At 47.0% G+C, this 22,437-nt stretch overlaps 7 protein-coding genes across 7 annotated transcripts; 4 read left to right on the forward strand and 3 right to left on the reverse strand.

Annotated features, from left to right (window-relative positions):
• Positions 1-2,617: 2,617 nt before the first annotated feature.
• Positions 2,618-3,763, forward strand: ANOM_004270 (putative sarcosine oxidase; the record flags this gene model as incomplete). Its single annotated transcript, XM_015549527.1, has 1 exon — positions 2,618-3,763. One exon carries the CDS (start codon positions 2,618-2,620, stop codon positions 3,761-3,763), a length of 1,146 nt encoding a protein of 381 aa, XP_015408351.1.
• A 144-nt stretch (positions 3,764-3,907) lies between these two features.
• Positions 3,908-4,750, reverse strand: ANOM_004271 (formate/nitrite transporter family protein; the record flags this gene model as incomplete). Its single annotated transcript, XM_015549528.1, has 1 exon — positions 3,908-4,750. One exon carries the CDS (start codon positions 4,748-4,750, stop codon positions 3,908-3,910), a length of 843 nt encoding a protein of 280 aa, XP_015408352.1.
• A 1,761-nt stretch (positions 4,751-6,511) lies between these two features.
• On the forward strand, positions 6,512-7,582 carry ANOM_004272 (uncharacterized protein; the record flags this gene model as incomplete). Its single annotated transcript, XM_015549529.1, has 1 exon — positions 6,512-7,582. One exon carries the CDS (start codon positions 6,512-6,514, stop codon positions 7,580-7,582), a length of 1,071 nt encoding a protein of 356 aa, XP_015408353.1.
• A 1,807-nt stretch (positions 7,583-9,389) lies between these two features.
• Positions 9,390-11,446, forward strand: ANOM_004273 (MDR family MFS transporter; the record flags this gene model as incomplete). Its single annotated transcript, XM_015549530.1, has 8 exons — positions 9,390-9,626; positions 9,681-9,757; positions 9,811-9,862; positions 9,922-10,120; positions 10,174-10,245; positions 10,301-10,804; positions 10,857-11,017; positions 11,075-11,446. The coding sequence occupies 8 exons, from the start codon at positions 9,390-9,392 to the stop codon at positions 11,444-11,446; spliced, it is 1,674 nt and encodes a 557-aa protein (XP_015408354.1).
• A 574-nt stretch (positions 11,447-12,020) lies between these two features.
• Positions 12,021-14,007, forward strand: ANOM_004274 (Zn(II)2Cys6 transcription factor domain-containing protein; the record flags this gene model as incomplete). The annotated part of the gene is made up of 5 exons (XM_015549531.1): positions 12,021-12,139; positions 12,192-12,797; positions 12,850-13,059; positions 13,115-13,377; positions 13,442-14,007. 5 exons carry the CDS (start codon positions 12,021-12,023, stop codon positions 14,005-14,007), a joined length of 1,764 nt encoding a protein of 587 aa, XP_015408347.1.
• Positions 14,008-14,302: 295 nt separating this feature from the next.
• ANOM_004275 (uncharacterized protein) lies at positions 14,303-16,403 on the reverse strand (the record flags this gene model as incomplete). Its single annotated transcript, XM_015549532.1, has 12 exons — positions 14,303-14,445; positions 14,502-14,687; positions 14,739-15,001; positions 15,059-15,180; positions 15,237-15,354; positions 15,406-15,536; positions 15,626-15,714; positions 15,764-15,875; positions 15,943-16,026; positions 16,081-16,170; positions 16,222-16,257; positions 16,308-16,403. The coding sequence occupies 12 exons, from the start codon at positions 16,401-16,403 to the stop codon at positions 14,303-14,305; spliced, it is 1,470 nt and encodes a 489-aa protein (XP_015408348.1).
• Positions 16,404-17,913: 1,510 nt separating this feature from the next.
• On the reverse strand, positions 17,914-19,631 carry ANOM_004276 (cytochrome P450; the record flags this gene model as incomplete). Its single annotated transcript, XM_015549533.1, has 5 exons — positions 17,914-18,082; positions 18,134-18,300; positions 18,353-18,460; positions 18,522-19,369; positions 19,427-19,631. The coding sequence occupies 5 exons, from the start codon at positions 19,629-19,631 to the stop codon at positions 17,914-17,916; spliced, it is 1,497 nt and encodes a 498-aa protein (XP_015408349.1).
• Between the last annotated feature and the right edge of the window lie 2,806 nt (positions 19,632-22,437).

Here is a 22,437-nt window from a genome sequence, read left to right on the forward strand (position 1 = left end):
GACTTCGGTAGATGCATAGAAATCCGATAACCTTCACGCGAATAGTTCCACTCTGTCATGTGAAATATTTCTGCACTAACTTAATGCCAGGCTTCCAGGTGGATGATTGCATAAGGATTTATGTAAGATACATGGATTGGTTAAGCGAGTCCAGTTCGGGTTCATGATTCTAAAGCCTGCCCCGACCCGGTGCCGTGTCGGGTTTTCGGGTTTGTGTTTCGGGTGGTTCAACCCGCGCCCCCCGAACTTAATGGAAACTTTATAGCCCGGCTCTGTACAAATATTATAGTAGGATCAGTAGAACACGAATTAAGTAGTTCAGTGGCTATTTCGCTAAAGGAAGACATCAATAGGGATTTTCTCTATCTTTAAATACTACAGACCTTGTCCGGTAGGAAACCTTAGGTATGTGGAAATGGGGCTTGCTATGATACAAAAATATATTTATGGAGTAGGACGCAGGGTTAATCATGTTGATAAAACAACCACAACACAGGATCGTTCAATTAGATTGGACTGCGGTTGAAGGGATGGTTCTCTGCATATCGCATGGCCTGTCTGATAGCGTTGGGTCGCCATTATTATGAAAGAGTAGAATCAGTATCAGATCTACGTACTATGCTTATCCCTTTTGGAACGTAATGCTCCTCGTGAAATGGCACTTCAAATAGTGAGGAATCTAGGGTGAATTTGAGTAGATAATGAGGGGAAAGGGGAGACTGCTTAGGCTAGAGAAGCCTGAAGAAGACCATGACACAGCGACAGATGGAGATATGAGCGGAAAATGATCAAGCTAGATGTACTTTTGTCCTCCAAGCGGTCTTCGCCAAGATCGACTGGTTGTCTTTGTAATGTACATACTGGAGCCAAGGAAGCTGCATTTCATTTTCTCCGTAGCAGACAAGCAAGGTCGTGCTGCAGATCAGGGTAATCACAACGCTGGAAAATATACCCATTTAGGTGTATTGACATATTGTATACAGGTATGCATATCAATACCTCGAAGTATGCTCCTGCACATGCTGAAGCGATGAATGAGATCCCAGTTAGTTTCAAAATCTGGTGTCTCACAAAGAAACCTGTGGTCTTATATTTATCCGGTGACCTTCTATAAGGACATTCCGACGTACAGTTTTTATCGAACAAACTCTTCCATGTCTGATAGCCCACGTCGTTGTCGACTCCACGTAGTAGCTCGTTAGAGGTAGAAAAAAAGGTATACAACGCCTTTCGCCTTTACTACAGCTCACGCTACACACGCTAACATCACCATGTCGATCACGACAATTTAGCTCCCACAATGACTGACATCATGCAGACGACAGCCGCTCAATGCGCCCTCGCCTTGCCAGAGATTGTTTCCATGATCCTCCAATGGATTTATCTTGGATGTAGACGTTGGGACTCGATGTGGTATTTTATCGCCCTCAAACGTCCTCTTTTGGATTGTGGGCTCGTCAATTGGGTCTGGTTTCATCAAGCCATGCGCTATCTCTGGAAGAAGCCCATCCCCGGAGACCTTCCGAAGCTTCTTGAAAAGGTCACCCCACAACGCCAACAGCTTTACGCCAACCTTGTTGAGGAAGCAGGAATGTGTGTCATCAATGGCCACAGAGTCCCGTATTACGATGCAATGCTGCGCGAACTACGATTTCCGAAACTCAAGTTCTTAACTCTCAGGACGGAGGTTGGCCATAAGAAGAGCCAGAATTTCGAGTGCCATATCCCTCGATTAGGATCGAATCATATCAAGACGCTGTTTATCGACTGTTCCTATAAGATGTGGCCTGTGCTGACAATGCATGAACTGTATGAGGTCCTGCGTCAGATTCCGGTGAGTTCTTATTATGTCCTTTCGATTGGCCTTCTATGGACACATATTGAGCTAAATGAGAATGACTGCAGGCTGCTTTCCTTGAAGTAGAAGACATATGCTTTGACAAGGCACAAGAGGCCACTGTAGGTGCAAAGGAATGGTTGGCACAACAACTCCCCGGTAAACGCTTTATATTTCTAAATTTCTTTTGAAATTCTTACTATTGTGCCACTACACCTGTTAAATCTTTCGAATTTATCCTGTTGAAAGTTGGTATGATTGCATTACTTCCACTAAACACCCTCGGACCCAATATCAAGTTTTTCTTCTAGACCCCGCCCCTCTTGCCTACCTTTCGTGTCATATGCCTCCGCATAATCTCTCATGCAGCATAAAAACCCCAGATACAACAGGACGACACCGTCATAGCAAAACCCCGTTGTCCAATTATATTACTGTGTAGGTGGGACGGAAGCGGTCCGTGTTGAGTGGATTTTGATAACAACGGGAGATCAACCCAAACCAGTTTGGAGCGGGGTTGACCATGAGGCCGGATGTTGCCCCGCGTCCACTGACTGCGATGAGTCCAGCAGCAACTACTCCATTGCATATCCTAGATTAAGCAGGTTTCTTGTCAGAATCCTACTCTAATGGCCAAAGTCAAGTAATCAAGGCCTTAGGGGCAAGAACCACGTGAGCGGCCCGTGTGAACCGAGACGCAAGAATATAAAATCGGAACCATGGTAGACAAGAGCAACTGTTAGAAAGACCAGACATTATTACTAACGAATATCATCCCAAATGGAGCAATTCGACGTGGCAGTCGTGGGACTTGGTGTCCTAGGAAGTGCAGCAGCCTACCAGGCTGCGCAGAGAGGCAAAAGGGTCATCGCATTTGAGCAGTTTGAATTTGGACACGTCCACGGGGCGTCCCACGATACATCGCGCATTGTCAGAACCTCCAACGCCTTACCCGAATACGTGAGGCTTGCCCAATCTGCCTACAGGGACTGGGCTGAATTGGAACAAGCGACCGGCCAGAAGCTGCTTACTATCACCGGCGGCCTGGTTTTCGTCCCTCGGGATAAGGCCTCACCATTTGAAACGTTAATTAAGACTCTGCGTGCCACGAATTTACCCCATGAGGTTTTGAATGCCAGTGAGGTGAAGAGACGCTGGCCGCAGTTCGACATCCCCGATACAGTCGATGCGATATACACGGCCGACACGGGTATAGCCCACGCTTCCAAAACAGTTGCAGCCATGCAGTATTTGGCACGTTCCAACGGCGCAGTCCTGAAGGAGAATACACCTGTCGATCGTGTGATTCCCAAGAAGGCGGGAGGAGTGACTATCCAGACACCGAAGGGAGAATTCCACGCGGCGAAGGTGATTCTTGCCACCGATGCGTGGACAAATAAACTGCTCGCGCCGTTGGGAGTCCATATTCCTCTGTCGGTCATGCAGGAACAGGTAACCTACTTCAAGCCGACAGATCCAGCCGCTTTCGAGCCAGAGCGATTCCCTGTGTGGATTTGGGGTGGCGATCCGGCGTTCTATGGGTTCCCATCTTACGGCGAACCGACTATCAAAGCTGGTCGTGATTCGTCCAACAACTTCATGACGCCCGAGCAACGGACCTATGTACCATCGCCCCAGTTGTCTGAGCAGCTCTCCTCATTCATGAAGGGCTTTATACCCGACAAGGAACGTCAGCCACTTCGCACTGTTACATGTCAGTACACGATCACCCCAGATCGACAGTTCATCATCAGCCCATTGGACAACAACAAAGACATAATCGTCGGTTTAGGGGCTGCACATGCGTTCAAGTTCGCCCCTGCGTTTGGTCGTGTTCTGGCCGAACTGGCATTAGACGGAAGGACTAAGGAGGATATTTCGAAGTTTGGGATGCCGAAGACAGCTTCTTCGAGCAGCAAGCTATAATGTATTGAATTTCTGCCCGCCTGTCGAGGAGATTCAGCTAGTGAGATGTAGGGCATGAGATTGATCAAGAAAATACAAATTCCAGGCGTAATCATTCTGGCACATTCATTAACATCTGAAGATTCTACTCAGTAGAACAAAGTATCAAGACGGGAGCTGATCCCTCGTATCCGTCTCCACACTCGGCCTCTTCTTCATAATCCTATGCCCATACAAAAACCAGATAAATAACCCATCGAGAACAGCACCCCCCACAATATCACCAAGAGTAACCGGGATGACGCTTTGGTAAATAAACTTGCCGACACCGAAGTTCGTGCCGTAGAACATGCCGATCGGCACGAGGAAGAAGTTGGCAATGCAGTGCTGGTAGCCAATTGCAACGAATGTCCATATTGGAATCCAGATCGCGTAAATCTTCGACACCTTATCGCGACATGAGATCGAAAGGAAGATCGCCAGGCCTACGAGCCAGTTGCATCCAACCCCTCTTAGAAAGTTCACGGACCATTGCACGTTGACCCGTCCCTCAGCTTGCGTGACTGCAAAGCTTTTCAGGGTATCTGTGGACAGACTATCGGTCCACCAGCAAAGAAAGCCGGCCACGAATAGGCAACCGCCCAGGTTGAAGATATAGGACAAGACTAGGTTGCGTAGAAGGTCCAGCCATGTCGTCTTCCGCATAAACATGGTAAGTATCAATACAAACACGTTGGCTGTGAATAGCTCTGTGTTGACGATGGTGAGAATGACAAAGCCGGTTGGAAAGGTAAAGCTGGCCAGCATCGTGGCAAGTCCAGGATTCTCAGCGCGCAGAGTAGGAGCGCCGCCGGCAACGATTAGGCTAAAGAGAGCACCGATGGACAAAAAAGCGCCAGCAAGAAGCGATTTGAGAATCAGGTCTGGCCAAGGTAATCGAGCTTTTGCGATACCAGAGCTGACCAGCAGGTTCAGAGTCTCTTTGGTAGGATCAAAAGTCGGGTCCATCTTGGCGAGCCCCAGGAACCATGACAGAACGCCCTAGATGTACGGTAACTAGGTCTCAAGTTAGCAAATCTTTAAGGTCATGAAAACTGACAATATGTGAGCTACATACTCGTCTTTCTCGGTTATTACGTATGCAAGCTGACGCTGCAAGGCCGGCGCTCCGGTGGAATCCTAATTATGCGTGGATAAGGGCACGAGAAGCATATTTAGCTGTAGAAATAAAGGAATATAAATACTAGAAACTGCATGGATCGCAGATCCAAAGACCAGCAATGATTCCATCATCAGCAAATACACCTCCCTAATCTGGAGATAGTAATTGACCAGCCGCAGTGCACAGCGACTTGGGATCAACGCAGCAAGAATGCCGGCAACATAGCTATCTCCGCGGATCTTGAGGATGCTCGACTGCAGTGTGGACCAGCCGAGAGACTCGTGTACGTCACTGGTTCGTGGCGAAAATAAACTGTGCGTTTCTTCAACACCGTCGCCCGTTGGAATGTGCGTCGGGACCAATAACAATCATTGTTTTCAGAGCTGTCCGTGCGCTTTGAGTTTGACCACGTCCGGCATTTGCTGTATCCTTTCGTGAAGATTAGCCCACTGCTTGGGTGTGAGTTGTCAATGATTAAATGTGAATAGCATACCAAATTCAGAGAGATATTATACTTTATGCTAGGGCATTTTTACCTGTAATCATAGAGACAAAGGTGGAAAGGCATATATTTTAAAGGGATCACCTCGGCATCTAAATACCAGTCGCTGAAGCCGACAGCGAACATGAATGGTTTGTCATTTTATCTATCAATCAGTCCACTACATTCAGCTATAAAACAGTGCCCCCTTGCAATTAGCCCAGATGATTACTTATATGTACCTCTGGAGCACAAGATTAGCCCTTTTGTATTACCTTAGCTACCGAGTATACGCACTGAGTAGACATCGTCATCCGGGCCCGAGTCATTATTGTTAAACCTCTGCCTTCGTGGAGCTTTTTGGACCTCTATGAGTACCATTTCGTTAACTATATCCTGGCAGATGACAGCACTGTCCAGGAGTCCATGTTTTTACTTGGCTACCCACGTAGAGAGCTTCAATCCTAAGTGGTGGGGCTCGGAACAATCCATACTCCAATGTGGTCCCAGCCCGAGGTCTAACCCTAACACCAAGCTCAAATAAGATAGCCAAAGACCCCTTGGCCTTCCCATTCAAGACTTGATATCTTCATTTAGTTTAGTGCCAGGACATTGCTCAGTCATATGGCAAAATTTGCCTTTCGGGGTAATTGTCTGCAGATCATCCCAACACGAGTCAAGAGTATGGAGGCACAAAACCCTCGCGGGACCGATTGACGAAGATACCGGGCGTTATCTGTCGCCGCTATAGCGCATGTATTCCCTATGGCTTTGACATCACCCCGGCTTAAGAGAATACTTTTCTTTTACGGAAGCTCTATATCTATCGACGGTGATGTTTCTATACCATCCCGTCCTCACCCCAAATTACAGGAACCCGCCAAGGAGAGGCTATGCTTAGTTTAAACTTTGATAATCGTTTCGAAGACCTTCCGCCAATGGCAGACACGCCGGTGTACAGCCTGATCGAGTTATACGAGGATAAATACTTGGCGGTCTATATTCAGCGTACTCAAACCCGTTTAATAATCTCTTGATCTCCCCATCTGCGGAAAAGATACAGGTTTTCGTGCACCCCGCAGCGCGAGGTCCTACACTGCAGTATTCATAGACTGGGTTAGTCATAATGGTTTCTCACGTCTTTTTCGCCTGGTTCCTCCTTCTGGTTGCCATTTTCAACGGGGGGGCCGTCGCCAGGAGAGGTGGGGGAGGGGACCATGACAGCGACAGCGATGGTGACAGTAGCAGCGACGGCGATAATAATAGCGGCAGCGGTGGAAGCGACGGCAGCTCAGGTTCCTCAGGGTGTGGAAGTGGAGGTACAAGTAATGGTCTAAGCACGACATATCTTGTTCCTAGACACGCCTGGAACTGGACATCCCAGAGCGGCGCATACTCGACCGACAGCCCAACTATATACGACGGGTCATACTTCCAGGGAGAGGGGTCCCTGTCGTATAATATGACCACTGGAACCCAATGTCAAATTACGAAGCAGCTCCGGCTGCTAGGATATGCCTGGGTAGGGCCACAGGTTCCATACCCGACAGGACCCGAAAACCCATTCATCGTAGGGTTCAAGGCGTGGGAATCCACCAAACCCGTCAGCGAAATTCACTCATCCTATAAACAGATCACATGGGAAGGCGACTCGTGCTCTTCGCAGCCGGATCTCTTCCGCATCGTCACAACTAAAGGCTCGGCCTCTCGCACCGAAGCTGTAGACACGATGATCATGAATGTCTCAACCAGTTCGGCGGCACCTGATGTTGTTGGCTTCAATGCTACCACAGGTACTGGCTCGGACCTTCGGATCAGTGATTCTGATGGCTTGTTCCGTCTCCGTGCGGAGAGCTGTGCTTCGCACGACACAGATATGCACTGGCCAGCCACAACCGTCATGCAAGGTTCTGTTACAAACACCACCTTGGAGCTTAAGTTTTCCGGTTCAGTTGACCAGAACTCATCTCAATACCAATCCTACGATGACATTGATGAGAACTTGAAAGTTAATTTCACGCTTACCTTTTCTGGGCAGTTTGACAGTGTCAATTCAACCCACGCTCTCAATGTTCAACAAAGCAATCAGAGTCTCGCGTGGGTGCCAAATAGTGCCACCAATATTGTGTCCGGTGCTTGGGGTTATATATTGATAGCCGCTGTAGGAATACATGTCATGGCTTTGGATCTGTGGTAAATGGGTCAGAGGGAGGATGTTCGCCATGAAATAGACCCCAACACCCGCTCGAACCGATCCTTGATTCCAGTTGGAGAAACGATGCTACATCAATTGACAGGGATACTCAACCACGTGATTCCTTCTCGACATAAAAAGGTGGCGTGTCTCTCACCATCATCATCCTTCCTATATTTACCTCAGATTTCTTACATCACCTCTACACCCAAAATATAGTCCATACCATATACCCTCTCAAAGGCCATGTCATCGAACTGCGACGATTGCACCTTCAACCAATATGTACTGTACTGGCTAGTCTATTATAGCTGGCACTGGATCCTTTTCTGGATCTACGTATGCTGGTGGGAAGACTCGAGAATTATTCATCGTTCAAGGCTAGAGCCTCCGCCAAGCCCAATCTCGTGGCTCGAAAGGAAAGGATATCTACATACGAGAAAGGATGCTCGTCGTCTGTTTATTATCCATCTTATTCTCCTGGCTTTAGAACCAGTAGAGGGATACTGGATCTTGACAGGATGGTACCGGGCGTGGTTACCAGTATGGACCATGGTGCCAGATCCCTATGATATTGGGGGAAATTTCGGTCGATATATAGGTTTGGTTGGTCTCCCAGTAGGGCTAGTCATGTTTTCCCTGGTAGGGGTGATATTGATGATATCAACCGTGACGCATCTGCGGGAGTTGTGGTCCTGGGAGCCAGCCGATGGCCAAGCCACTGAGAATGGAGATGGGAAAATGCATTAAGAGTGGAAGAGACAGAGTGGGGGTAATATAGCAACAAGCACCTGCTTTTGTTTCAGTTACTACGTTTGATTTACTGTGATTCATTAGAGATTGGAGAACGAAAGGGCACCGCGGTCCAGTCATGCTACTTGGCGGTGGTCAAGTTTCTGGCTATTAACAGTAATGGAGGGGGTGTTGCATTTGGTGGAGTTGCTCTGCATACCCCAATCCATAGTTGCACATGTGGATCCATATATCTTAGCTATCTCTGCTCCCGGGATGGTGAAGGGTTGTGCTTATGGACGGACGGAGAATTGAACTAGAGTATAGGGGAGAGAGACCTTTCTCCATAAACTGTTGAGTGATATGGGCTCCTCTTTCTTTAGGAGTTATTTTTGCCAGTATCTTTCTAGGGTGTTATGTACTCAGCTCTACAGAGATATTAGTGATTGGTGTAATTGATATACTCGCATATTGCGAGCGAATCGCGGCTGTTATATGTTTTGATTGTGTTCCCTATTCCTTTCCCTTTTTTCTGCTGTCTTGCCCGATCATAATTATTAAGAAAGGTTAGAAAGATAGCATACTGTTATACTGCATAATATAAGATGAACCATTCATTTATAGATTTATTTTCCCCTTAAGCATCTCCCAAGTCAAAGTCCATCTCCTGAAACCATGTTTGTGCTAGGATTGTTCATGGGACACAATCTATCTTCAAAGCCGTCTGAGACCGATATGTGATTTTTTCGTATTCGACTAAATTCAAGATTTGCATAGGTGGTTTCTTATTTATTTTTAGTTTTTTACTGTGGCTCTTCACAAAAGCTGAACATTACGAATACTAGTCGTCCAAGTGCGGGTTTGGACGCCTGGCGGGTTTCGGGATTGCGGATTTCGCTGAACTCCGCAAACAATCAAAATCCACGTCTGAGTCAATTGCTTCTATAAATGACCATAAATATCTTGTTCATTTCTCTTTTCCTTTCTTGCTCTAAATTAGTAGACGTTATAACATCAATTTACATGGTTACAGCTTTTAACCATTGAAGACATTGTTATTGTGCGACTGATATTGGAAATGTCATCTCAGCGATCCGCGTCCTCGGACGAAACAAAAAGCCAACATGTCGACGGGGCAGATAAAGAAAACATTGAACGCAAACCAGAGCTGGCTGCTGACCCAGAAGTGACGGTGGCACCTAGCCCCAGCACACAGGAGCAACAGTGGGTAACGGGATTCAAACTGTTCAATATCATCACTGCCGTCGCACTCGTATGCCTTCTTATGCTATTGGATACGTCTATTATTTCTACAGTCAGTCAGCACAGCGATACTGGAGGGAGAACCACTGCTAATCATGTAAATCAGGCAATCCCTCGGATCACAAGCGAATTTCATTCGCTCGTTGATGTCGGTTGGTATGGAAGCGCATATCAACTTTCAAGGTGCGTTTCTATGTTCAAATTAGATCTCACCATGTTCGACTAATTCTTTGCAGTGCGGCGCTTCAACCACTCACCGGCAGAATATATATGAACCTTAATACAAAAGTAATTTTCTCCCTTTTCTTCTCACTATTGATCTCCTTTGCTGATACGATGCCCAATAGTGGACCTTTGTGGGCTTCTTTTTCATCTTTGAGTTGGGCTCACTAATATGTGGCATTGCTACATCGTCAAAAATGTTGATTGTTGGACGAGCGGTCGCTGGAATAGGAGGCGCAGGCATCTTGAACGGAGCTTTCACCATCGTTTCTGGATGTGTACCTATGTCTAGGCGCCCCACAATAATCGGTCTTGTTATGGGGGGTAAGTGCTCGCCTATCCTGGTGCTGTTGCCCCTATATTAACTTGCAGTAAAGTTTCTCAGGTGGGCTTAGCAGCCGGACCATTGGTAGGAGGTGCATTGACAGAGTACTCAACATGGCGGTGGTGTGAGTTCATCAAAACATGTGAAAAGAGATTCTCAGGCTAATCTATACATCACAGGCTTCTACATCAATCTTCCAATTGGCGGCCTGGTTGGCATCATGCTCGCCTTTGTCAACATCCCCGAGGTTCTTCCCAAGAAGAAATTCACCACCGCCATCAGAGAATTGCCCGGTCAGCTGGATCTTATTGGCTTTGCGCTCTTTGCCCCGTCTGCAATCCAACTACTGCTCGCGCTTCAGTATGGTGGAAATCAATTTACTTGGCATAGCTCCCAGGTGATTGGTCTTTTCTGCGGAGCCGGTGCCACATTTATTGCTTTTCTTCTCTGGGATTACAAGCAGGGTGACAAAGCTATGATACCATTTTCAATGATTCGCAAACGAGTCGTATGGTCTAGCAGCCTGGCCTATGGACTACTCATGGCTCAGGTCTTTTGCGTGCTATGGTATCTTCCTCAGTATTTCCAAGCGGTGAAAAACGACAGCCCGCTGATGAGCGGAGTCCATATTCTCCCGAGTATTCTGGCTCATTTATGCGGCGCTGTTCTTGCGGGCAAGATTAGTACGTTTCAAGCTCTCTTCATCTCCCGAACGTTTGTTGACATTGTGTCTAGTTGAACGAGTCGGCTACTACCTCCCAATAATGCTTTTTGCTACCTCCCTCACGACGGTGTCTAATGGCCTGCTGTCAACATTTTCACCCGATACGTCAACAGGGAAATGGATCGGATACCAGATCCTCCTCGGGGCGTCTCGTAGCTTGGGCGTGCAGATAGTAAGTCCGAGCACGATGGCATTTTGCGAAATATGATGACGCTAACTTTCGTCTCAGCCCGTTATTGCAGTTCAGAACATCCTTCCACCTGCACAGATCCCCGTAGCGACTGCATTGGTGATGTTCAGCCAAACTCTGGCAGGGGGCTTATTCCTCACCTTCTCAGACACTATACTCACCAACAGTCTTTCAACACTGATTCCCAAATACGCTCCGTCTGTCGATGCTAAGACAATCATTCATGCAGGACCCACCGAGTTCCGCTCCTATGTCACCGACCAGCAGCTGCCGGGTGTAGTTCTGGCCTACGCTAAGAGCGTCGATCGAGTGTTTTATTTGACAACAGCAACAGCTGCAGGGAGCTTTTTCTTTTCTTGTTTCATGGGATGGAAGGATATTCGGAAGAAGAAGATCGTTTCAAAAGCTTGATTCTGTGTTTCATTCCTCAGTTCATTCTCATGGGATCGTCATCTTTGTTTCCGGGACATGTCGCTGCGATGCGGACTAAACTTGTGTAAAACTATATCAGTCCATTAATTCTGTACACTTCTCCCATATTGATTTATAATTATCAAATTAATTATTGTAGTTTATTTTATTAGAGTAGCGGTTAGATAAAACTTACCCTGATAACCTAACCTCGATATTATCATGTCTTCTTGACCTAAAGGACATGAAACCGAACAGGAACTTAACAGAACTGTTTTCCAACGGGGAGGTAAAACGTTACGTTATAGCATTGAACGACTTGCATGATGCGACAAGTAGTACATCTAAAGTTTACAACCGTCGCAAGTACGTGCTCGTCGAGAACGAGCAGTGTAAAAGCCTTATTCCGGTTTGTCTGCCAACTGGTCGATGAGGTAGCACGTGGATGGAGTCACGGGTGCGGAAGATCATATGTCCGTTCTGACATGAATCGCTCCACGCATGATCGAAGGGATACAGTATAAGTATAAAGCCTTGCCACGTGGCTTTTGACGGGGAACGGCTCTCTCGTGCCATGAACTCGGATTTTCTGTCTTTGGCCGACAAGCCAGCTGCCTACGGCTCTTCTTGCGCCAACTGCGCCCAGTCCAAGCGCAAATGCATCGTTCGCGCCGCGGGCGGGCCGTGTCAACGGTAAGCCGAACACCCGAATTATGGTACTAGCCATTGAGACTGACTTCTCCAGATGCTATCAAACGAACAAAGAATGTAAACCAGCAAAGACAGTGCGACGACGGGGTGTTGCCAAAAAGCCCGCCGCTACTTCCCAAGCAAGCCGGCTGGAAGAAAAGATAGATAGCCTCGTATCATTAATGAAAGCTGGGGGCCAAACGGGTGCCGCAGTTTCTCAAGTCATCAATTCAGCAGAGGCTTCTTCAAAGCTCGGCATCAACCAAGAGAAATATTCGGCACCAACTTCTGACCATGGATCTCCCTGGAACTGCCCTGATGGAGATCAAACTAATGCAAGTACACCAGCTACGACCGACTCGATATGCTCACCGGGCATAAGTGATCTCTCCTCACATGAGTCTGAAGAATGCCTTAATCACTTCCGCACGTTCAAATTGCAGTATTTTCCATTCGTTCATATTCCCTTCGACAAAAGTGCTGGGCAACTTCACAAAGAGCGACCGTTTCTGTGGCTTTGCATCATGGCGATCAGCACCAAGTCGACCGCTCGCCAGCATGAACTTGGTCTCAAGATCCGTCAAATAGTAGCACAAGAAATGGTAGTTCAATCTGATAAGAGTATTGATCTTTTACTAGGGCTGTTGACATTTATTGGGTGGTGAGATGCCTATGTCAATAATAAAGTACGCGATCTGACTTCAGAGCAAAAGGGCGAGTTATCAATTCCACCAATTCCATCCAAAGCCCTTTCTATCTGTCTTCACGCATCTGGCGACATCATTGGTCTTTGACCTGGGTCTGAATAAACCGGTCCAGGTAACTCCATCGACCTTCAATCTTCACCAGTCCCCGAAACATTCTACGCCTCGTACTATGGAAGAGCGCAGAGCGGCGCTGGGTTGCTACTTGATAACATCAATGTATATTCAATATATTCTTAGGATGGTATGGAGATGTACTGACCTATCTGCACAGCATATCATCATTTTTTCAAAGGATAGAAACGTTTCGATGGACAACACATTTGGATGAATCTCTCCAAATTCTAGACGAACAAAAACAATGCGTCAACGACGAGATCCTAGTCCAACTAGTTCGAATGCGTCTCATTGTTGAGAAAAATAGAACTCGGCAGGTATCGTTGCATGATGCATCCGAAGGCACCGGACTTGCTGATGACGAGGCGGCCCTATTCTCGAACGTGAAAGCAGAAATATTCAAATCTTCACCGAATGATGGTACGCGTTTTAGTCCTTCCCTTTTTTATCAGTACAAGTCCCCTGTAGCTAACTCACCAGCCAGTCATCCTACTACATCTCTATAGCAACGAGCTTGAGATCGCCGCCTCCTCTTTATCTTTAACTCCCTGCGATGTCAATGCATCCCGCCAGGACCATCTCTTCCACGCTCTCACATCAATTAACTCATGGTTCAATATTCTTCTTATGATACCCCCAGCAGGATACGTTTCGTTCTCGTTCGCCATTTTCTCCCAGGTCTCTCGATGTCTTCTCGCCCTCTACCGCCTTGCAACACTCGACGCCCCAAACTGGGACAAGAACCTCGTTCAACAGACTGCAAATCCCCTTTCTATTTTGAATCGACTCGTGAATGCCTTGGAGCAAGTCCCTGCTGTTGTTGGCATCGACAACAGCAACTATCCCAATGGGGACTTATTTTCTCGGTCAGCCCAGATTCTTCGATCGCTTCGCCCTGAATGGGAATCGAAGCTTGGCTCCGATGATATGGTCCCCGTTGAGCCTTCTACACATGATCTCAATGGGATCCAAATGCCGGATGCTTCGTTCTTTGGAGATGATAGTCTGTATGATAGCTGGTTTATGGAGCTTATGTCTTGCCCTATTTGATACTTATCACTGGCACTCTTCGTACATGTCCCTGAGGTTGTATATTAGATTCCGGCTCCTGGTTACTGAATCAGGCCAATCACTGAGCCTATAGAGTGTAAATTATAGGTTATATTCTATGTATTCCTTCTGAATACTGAATGCACATAGACTGCACACATAGATCAAGATATTCTATACCATCGGTATACTATTTAGCTATGCGACTATCTTGAGCTATGGTGGCAACAAACCCCCGAGTTCATGCACAACGATCCTACCCATGAAGTCACGATGATATAGATCACCCTTCGCTTCAACGCACAGAAATCCGCTTGAACACCAACTCCCCCTCAGGTGGATTACCCGTTATATTAAACTTATCAGCCACATCATACACCCCACCGACGAGTTCCAACCGCATATCCGCAAGCAGCGCGAAAACCGCCAGTTTGATTTCTGCATAACATCAGCATTCCGATTCCCCACCAACTGTAAATGCCCTCGGAACATACCCGCAACAGCTAGAAACCTCCCCGGGCAAGCCCACCTACCGAGCCCAAATGAAAGATGCCCGGGATCAGTGGTAGAGGCTGCTTTCTGCTTCTCCACCCAGCGCATTCCATCGAATTTCTTCGGGTCGCCATCATTGTAACGCGGAGAGTGATTCGATAAGGATACTAGTGGCAACACTAGGGATCCTAATCCCTAAATTAGTAGCCTGAAAATGGGTTATTTGGGAGTTAAGGTACCTTTCGGAACGATGTAGTCTCCCATTTGCACATCCCTGCGCGCCATCCGTACCAGGTTCACGGCGTCACCCTTCGTCCGGAGCACTTCGCGGATAAACGAGTCCGTGCGTGAAGCCTTGCGGAGGGTCCGCATGTCAAGCTCGGAGATAGGTATTGGTGACGAGGAGTCACGGCCGGTGAGGTCGTGGATCTCGCGTCGTATGATATCTTGATATTCCGAGCGCAGGGCTAATTGGAATATAGTCCACATTGTGATTGAGACCCTTGCATTCATTATTTAATGCATGTATATGCAGACCAAGACATGGGGATGGACTCACGTCTGATGCACAGAGGCAAAAATGAACATGACGACTAGTCCGCATATCCAAAGCCGGGAGCTGAGCGTTATACGGCCGTTCGTAGCTCCACTTGTTTGGACCAGGATCCGGAGGAGAGATATCTCAAGTTGACAAGTCAGTTAGTCCCGAGCTTATTTAACAATCGTGATGCTCTTACATCGGGTTTTAAAGACTTCTTGTTGGAGTCCTGCAAAGCAGCCGATGTCTGCTTCCATATGAGAGGTCCAAATGCGAGGCCGAACCGGATTACGACCTTATATATGACAACTTTCATCCTGGTCTGGTGTTACTTATTTCGGTTCTTTAAGTGAGTCCTAGAGACTTACCATGTTACTATTTGCCATAGGACAGGGAAATATTGGGCTAGCATCGAGCGACTCCGGAAAGTCCCTATCAGTTCCGCCACGCCTTCGGCAGTATCGACCACGATGTCTCTGTCAAATGATTGTATTATGTCCTTTAGGTAATAGTTAGTCTCAGCGAGGTGAAGTATTAGGATGAGGTACATTCATCTCCAAAAATGATCGACATCATTGCCTCTGCTACCGTCCTCTGCAGATGAGTTAAGAAGCTAATAGAGTCTTCTGAGTGGGATTCCAGGAGTTCAGCCATGTTCCTCTCGAATATAGGAGATACTACTTCCAGATTAGGTCGAGAAAGACAAGCGAACACGAAATACCTTACCGCGGTGGATCATCGTGTCCAAATGCTTTGTCAAGAGGGTATTAACCACGGAGTCAATATCGTGAAAGATGGAATTGCCGAATAATGTGCGTAGGAACTCAAGGTTCAAGATCTACAACGCACTTAGCAATAGTAGACATGTGCTGCATATTTTTTATATCGTCATGAAATAGGCCAACCTTCGCTATCCCTAGCTCGAAGCTAAACACTGCATCGTCTGTCAACACCTGGGGTGTTAGTTCATCGGAGACGATGTATTCAACCTGTGGGATTGTAAGCGGTGGATGACAGACATGAGTGCTAAGCAATGTGCATACTCTCCCATCTCGGCGCAACCCAATGACTGGACCATATTGTTGGATTTGCCTTTCCAATGCTTCAAGGAGGTCATTCTTCCTCTCGTCCTCCTATACGAAGGTAAATACAAGTACAGGCGAAAGACAGAAGCAAACACAGACTGTAAGTGATACAATTGGCGGCGTTCGCACAGGGCACTGAGCGATGTCAGCGACAGTAGTATGATAAGCGAACCAATAGCTCAAACCTTCCTGTAACTCCGCCAGGCATACAATCCCATGACCAAGGCTATGAGTAAGGTGGCATTTAGATAACAAGGACGGATCTCCAGACCTAGATCCATGTTTGTGTGATTTAGAACCCATCTGACATCTTGGCTAGGGGACTCTTCCATATTTAAAGTCACTTTTTCAACATACACGTAGGACCCTACATCCTGTTGCATCACACGTCAGCTGCAAGTCTTGGCTAGGTTTATTGTCCGGGGATATGGAATCTCGTACAAGGATTACCCTTCTAGGCCGATGACTACGCACGAGCTGGCTAGACAAAGTTTGCTATTGGATAAAATGGACAGCGTTGATCCATACTGGAGGCCTGATCCGTGTATGTAGACAGAGATAAGAACTCTTCAAATTGATGCATTCCCATTAGACGTTGAGAAAATTTAGTATAAGGTGTGGCTTTCAATGTGAATTGCTACTAGTAGCCCTCAAACCCATACTCACCCCCATCGCCCATTCATAAGGACGTTACGCATTATAGTTGTTTGACAGTCTTATCACAAAATATGACATGTCAGATCTCCCCTTAATGCATTAAGCTCGAATAAGATTTTGAACCGCATATACCTTACTCTGTGGGGGTGGAACTAAACGCCTGGTCTCAGTGGGAAGCCCTACAAGGGCTGAGCCAGAAGGCTAGAGCGCTTTTACAAAACTTACGCCTAATGTAAAGAAGAAATATTTTCGGCCCTCCAGGATCTCCCTGCGAACATAGACCCACAAGAACAAACAAGTGCCACTGGGTGGCTTCTTACCGCATCTGACTACATGGAGGACCACAGCTGGATGGTTATCCATTGGTTCACGCAACCCTCCCTGCCTATGTGGCCAATAAGGCACGCGTGGCAGATGCAGTGTAACACTACAATGTGATAGAGTGAGCTACAAGGCTCGACAATTGTTGTACGTGAGTACGCCCCAGATTAGGCGAGAGATGGGGTAGGATAACGTGCAATGCTTGGCCCAATCTGAAAGCGCTCAGAATCAGGCGAGAAAGAACCGCGTGTCTGACCACTTTTTAAGGCACACCACGTTCGTCTTAGTTATCTAAATACTTGCAATCGCGTGAAATTCTATCGCCTCCATAATTAGCAAAAGGCTGGACCTGGTTTAGTTCGAGCTCTTCTACAATCTACGGATTCTACAATGCTTGCAGCTGTTAGCCATTATTTATCTAATATTGTCCCATATATTTGATACCAAGTGACAAGCCAATCTTCTAGCAACTGCTCTAGTGGATAGTATCTATATTTCCAATTAGACGTTCGTCTCGCCCGTGTGGTGCCATTCTTTTCTTAAAATAAAATTCAGAGGCTAGGCCGTTTATTTTTCCCCTTCGGGTACACGAAGTCTGAGGACCAAGACAGAGTATATATTCACCAATAATATATCCAGGTATACATAGACTTGTTCAAAATGAAAAGTAGAAGGAAATAAAACTCTGGATATTTACAATGTGGTTCTAAGACCCATCCATCGGTCGCATGATATACTGCTTTGTCTTGTTTGGAAGTTAAAAAACGAGCGCCTGAGTCGGAAACATTTCTAACTCCAGCGATCTCAATGTAGTCACAGAGTTTGAGTGACAAAACTATGCACCTTGAGAGAGTCTGCCTCGGGCAATCCAATTATGAAGTCTCGCGTTATACGAACGCTCTCTGGTGGTGTGTTGTGGATCTCTAGGTCGAAGCGACGAACTAGGGAAGCAAACATCTGGTATAGCTCGGAGTACGCCAGGCTGTGAACGTCAGGTTAATGTGATGCAGATATTACTGCGTAGGAGACTTACTTCAACCCTAGGCACATCCTAGACCCTTTTGTGAAAGGAACCAAGAATTTAGTCAGCCGTTCACCCTTGCTCGAGGCTTCAAGCCATCGTTCCGGATTGAAGGTCTCTGGATTAGGAAAAATGGTCGGGTCCATATGCATAAAATAAATTGACTGGCTGACTGGTGTCTAAGAAGATCGTGTTAAATCGCACTAACGCCATGAGCCCTGAGTAGCTTACCCCTGGAGGAATGATGTAGTCCTTATATGCCAATGCTGTTGGCGAAACCCGCGGCAATCGCAGCGTTACACTATGCGCCATCCGAAGAGACTCGTTAATAACTGCGGTCTAGGGCGTATGTGGTTAGTTCCTCCTGTCGGTGCTCTCAAAATATTTGGAAGAGACATACTAGATACGGCAACTGCTCCAGCTGGACCAGAGGTACGTGGCTGGTCGAGTCTGGCATGAGTGTCTTTACCTCCGCTCGTAATTTCTCTAAACGTGGTGCATCTCGGAAGAGGAAGTAGGACCCCATTGTTAACACTCTTGCTGTAGTCTCCGTACCTGCACCAAAAACAACCATCGCCTCATCCCGGACTCTTGGAACCGTTCTCTCCTCAGGTCGCACCGAGTCGGCACAAAGGGCGTCAAAGATTGTTTTACTCGAATGTGCATCCTTGACGTGGTCTTTCTCGATAGCAGATTTTGCCATTTGTTCAATCATGCGTTTGGCCTCAAACAATCCCTTTGAGCTCGGTTGCATCCATTCAACCAGTCCAGGCACCGCATCCGCAATCATCGACACGAAGAAGAAGAAACGTGTGAAGTGACATAGAAATCCTGCAGAAGCAACGGCATCTCGAAACTCATTCTTCATATCTTTTGTATCAAGAAAGCCCAGACTCTCGCCATATGCATAGTGAGAGATAACATCTGCCGTTAACGCAGCGAATAAGTCGTCCAAAGAGACCACGGTTCCCTTTTCGTTTGCCTGTGCGAGTCGATCGCATACCCTATCTACTTTATCCTGGACGATATGGTCCATGGCCGTGACGGACCTCTTTGAGAAGAAGGGGTTCACCAATTCTCGACGGTAGCGATGGCGGTCATGCTCGACTGTGGCGGCGGTAGACTGGGGAGTGGCAAATGGTCTGACCATGTACGGATCCTTCGCTTGCCCTTTTCCGGTATAAATGGGATCAAAATAGTAGGGATCTTTGATATGAAGCTCTCGCGGGTTGATTCTCACAATAGGGCCTGTATCTCCTTGTTAGACCCGTCCATAGCTCGGAGGTTCCCGACTGCAGGACCCACCATATTGATCGTGCATTCTTTGCATCTCCCAGAGATACTTCCCGCCTTTGACTATATCATAGTACATTTCATATAGGTGGGTCAGGGCGGCTAGCTTTGGTCCGGGAAACTTGCTGAGAGGGTGGAAGTAAAGACGATAGATGCTCCTGACAACGAGGTAGCCGATAGCAGCCAATCCTCCAATGTAATACCAGGGTAGAGTCATGGTGTTTTACCGTGGCTGGCAAATGGATCATCCGGTGTCAAGTACGAACCCCCGAAACGAAACAGGACCGGCACAGCTTATCTGTGGCTTCTTATAAGTAAGGCCATGTCGTGCGGGGTTCACCGATGATCACTAGTAGTACTTTCACTCGACAGACACCCCATCATGTCAATTGGCCCATGCTAGTAGCCAAGGCGCTACAGCCATTCATGCATGATTTGATCTGCTAGCTGGAACATCTTGCTCGCCATTGGCCTGCCCGAGAAGCTACTTGGTTTTAGTAACCTGCTTGGTGTGGATGGTCTGTTATAGTCTGCTCAAGTCTCTGCAGCTACATGTCAACTTAACATAATTGGTAGATATACTTGTTAAATTATATGATGTACCGAGATCGTCGCCTTCATCAGGTGCATCTTTTCCAGAGACGGTTAACCCCTTACTTTTTCCCAAGATGGTAAGTGCTCCAAGATCTTCAGGCATGGAATCTTAAAGTCTCCGCATGCTTTGACTGACTTGAACTAGGTATCTTAAACACGGTCTCGAGGAACGATACAGTGAGCGGCTGAGCATATAGAATTCCAGTGAGCAGAGAATGCAGAAAGGCGCCATGAGTCAATCAAGAAATAGACGCTCAAATTGATGAAACAAAGTCTTGCGGTAGAGAAATGGAAAGCATTGTTGCAATCTGGTGAGCGCTTCCAAAAAGGGCAATGTTTACGGGGTATAGCAATGCCAAAACATAGATATGCAAGGAAACGTTTCCATCATCATCCATTGTATCCACCGTCATTATATCACAATATAGTGCCACTGGCGGCATCATGAAGACATATGTCGGTGCTCATTTCGGAACGCATGGAGGTGGCTGCTGCATGCGATAGTTCTATAATTCAATCATCTGCCTTAAACACCCTTCCCCTAGTAGGTGGCTCTGCAGTCGCTAATCTCCCCGACAATAATGGTTAGCATCCAGGAGTTTAGTGGGCCGTGGATATCGTAATACGGCCGTTGCATTATCGCGTTGCGTTGAAAGATGTGTAAAGAAAAGTAATGCCTACCTGATCATTGTGCGCCGCGACGATATTACGCACATACAATGGCTGTATGCGTTTTAGGATAGGAATAAACGTGCGGTTCCCATAGCTAGCGGATAATCCACAAAGACGCCGATCGGATTACCGGGCCATATCGTTGTATGGCGTCTGCTGAAGTAGACAAGGGGCCTAGAATCCATTCTGGGCATTGGCTGGTCGATGCATGCCTGTTATCACTAACCGTATGAGGATACGGTTATCGTACCCCCGGCATATGCTCCGACTCTGACCCTCACCCTGACTCCAGTCCTGGGTTGTTAGGAGCACGTGTGGCAGCAACGACATCCTTCGTTACGGCAGACGAACCATGTAACTCATCTTCGTGTTCTGGTGGTGACCACGACTGGGAGATGAAGCGCGGATAGAATGAAACGCTCCAGGACCCAGTCATGATCGTTGTGTTCATGGTCTTATCGTGTCGGTAGCTGTGTGGACATGGCTGGTTCTGCTGAGACTGAGTGGAGTACACGTATGCATACTGAATCGTTGCCAATCGGACAGATGACAGCATTTGTTTGCCGTTATCAAACCCTTGCCAGTGACTCAAGCGATGGGAATTACGCTGGAAGAGAATGAGATAGCATCGAAAGGGTTTTATCGAGACCGCAGGTCAAAACGAGAAGCAGCTGATTTCTCTGGGTCAAGTCATCTTCTGTGGCTTTCGCTACTTATCGCGTACCCAGACTGATATCAACCCAGAAGAAATAACTGTCAATTCGTAGAGTGTTGTTGGACAAATATGACACTGACGCATGTGATTAGCTACAGCCTGTCTAGCAATGCAGCAATAACGTGTTGGCACTACGGGGCTGTATAGTTCACTACCCTTCGACACACATACGCCATGCATCTGATGCGGAGTTGGTGGCAGGTGGGTTATGTTGCTCAAAAAAAATGCCGGATTCTTGAGGTCCTACGTTAACGACTGGGATGACATACAAAGCTGTCAAAAAGACCAAAGACAAGAATGTGCAATACCGCCGTAGGCCAACTTGGCATGATCAATGCTCTTGCTGTAGCGTAGAATTTATAGTATTGAATTTTCAAGAAGGAAAATACGGTCCGCGATTGGCCTTGCGACACATACAAAATAAATATACAAAATTCACAACAGCAGCCTCCTAGGCTAGCAGACCCATCCACCTGTCCGCTATGCGTATTTGCATGTACATAGACTGTATTTTCAGACATATGGTTTACATAGAGTGTCACTGATACCTTATTGAAGAATTTGTTTCTGTACGAGATTATACAAACCTCTTGACTATAGCATTAGGTTTTATGCTAGGGCCGGCCACCTCTGATATCCGGGATCCGGGAATGGTGGGGCTTGGAAAGAGAGCGCCTCAAAAATATTCCAGCTAATTGCGGGTCCATAAATAGGGTCAAATAGAGACAGGACGTGAGAAACGATGGCAGTTTCACTACTCTGTATTCCGTACTCCGTATGTTGATGTATTTCCGTTCTCGGAACTGTGATTAGGGCATCTTTTTCGGTGATCGGCACTCCGAGCATTGTTTGCATGTCCGGGGAGGAAGCCCCAAGACTCCGACGATGCCGGCAGTTAAGTACCCTACCTCATCCGGTTTTTGTAGTTTTAGTTCAAGGGTAGAATTACATGCATTTTGAGCCTCTTGATTGTTTAGGCTAACTAGCCCCTTTTGATATTGGGTCACATGCCACACGGCTGGCGGTTAGCCCTAAGCCAAGA

The sequence above is a fragment of the Aspergillus nomiae genome (assembly GCF_001204775.2).
Source record: "Aspergillus nomiae NRRL 13137 chromosome Unknown contig00081, whole genome shotgun sequence".
In the NCBI taxonomy this organism is placed as follows: domain Eukaryota; kingdom Fungi; phylum Ascomycota; class Eurotiomycetes; order Eurotiales; family Aspergillaceae; genus Aspergillus; species Aspergillus nomiae.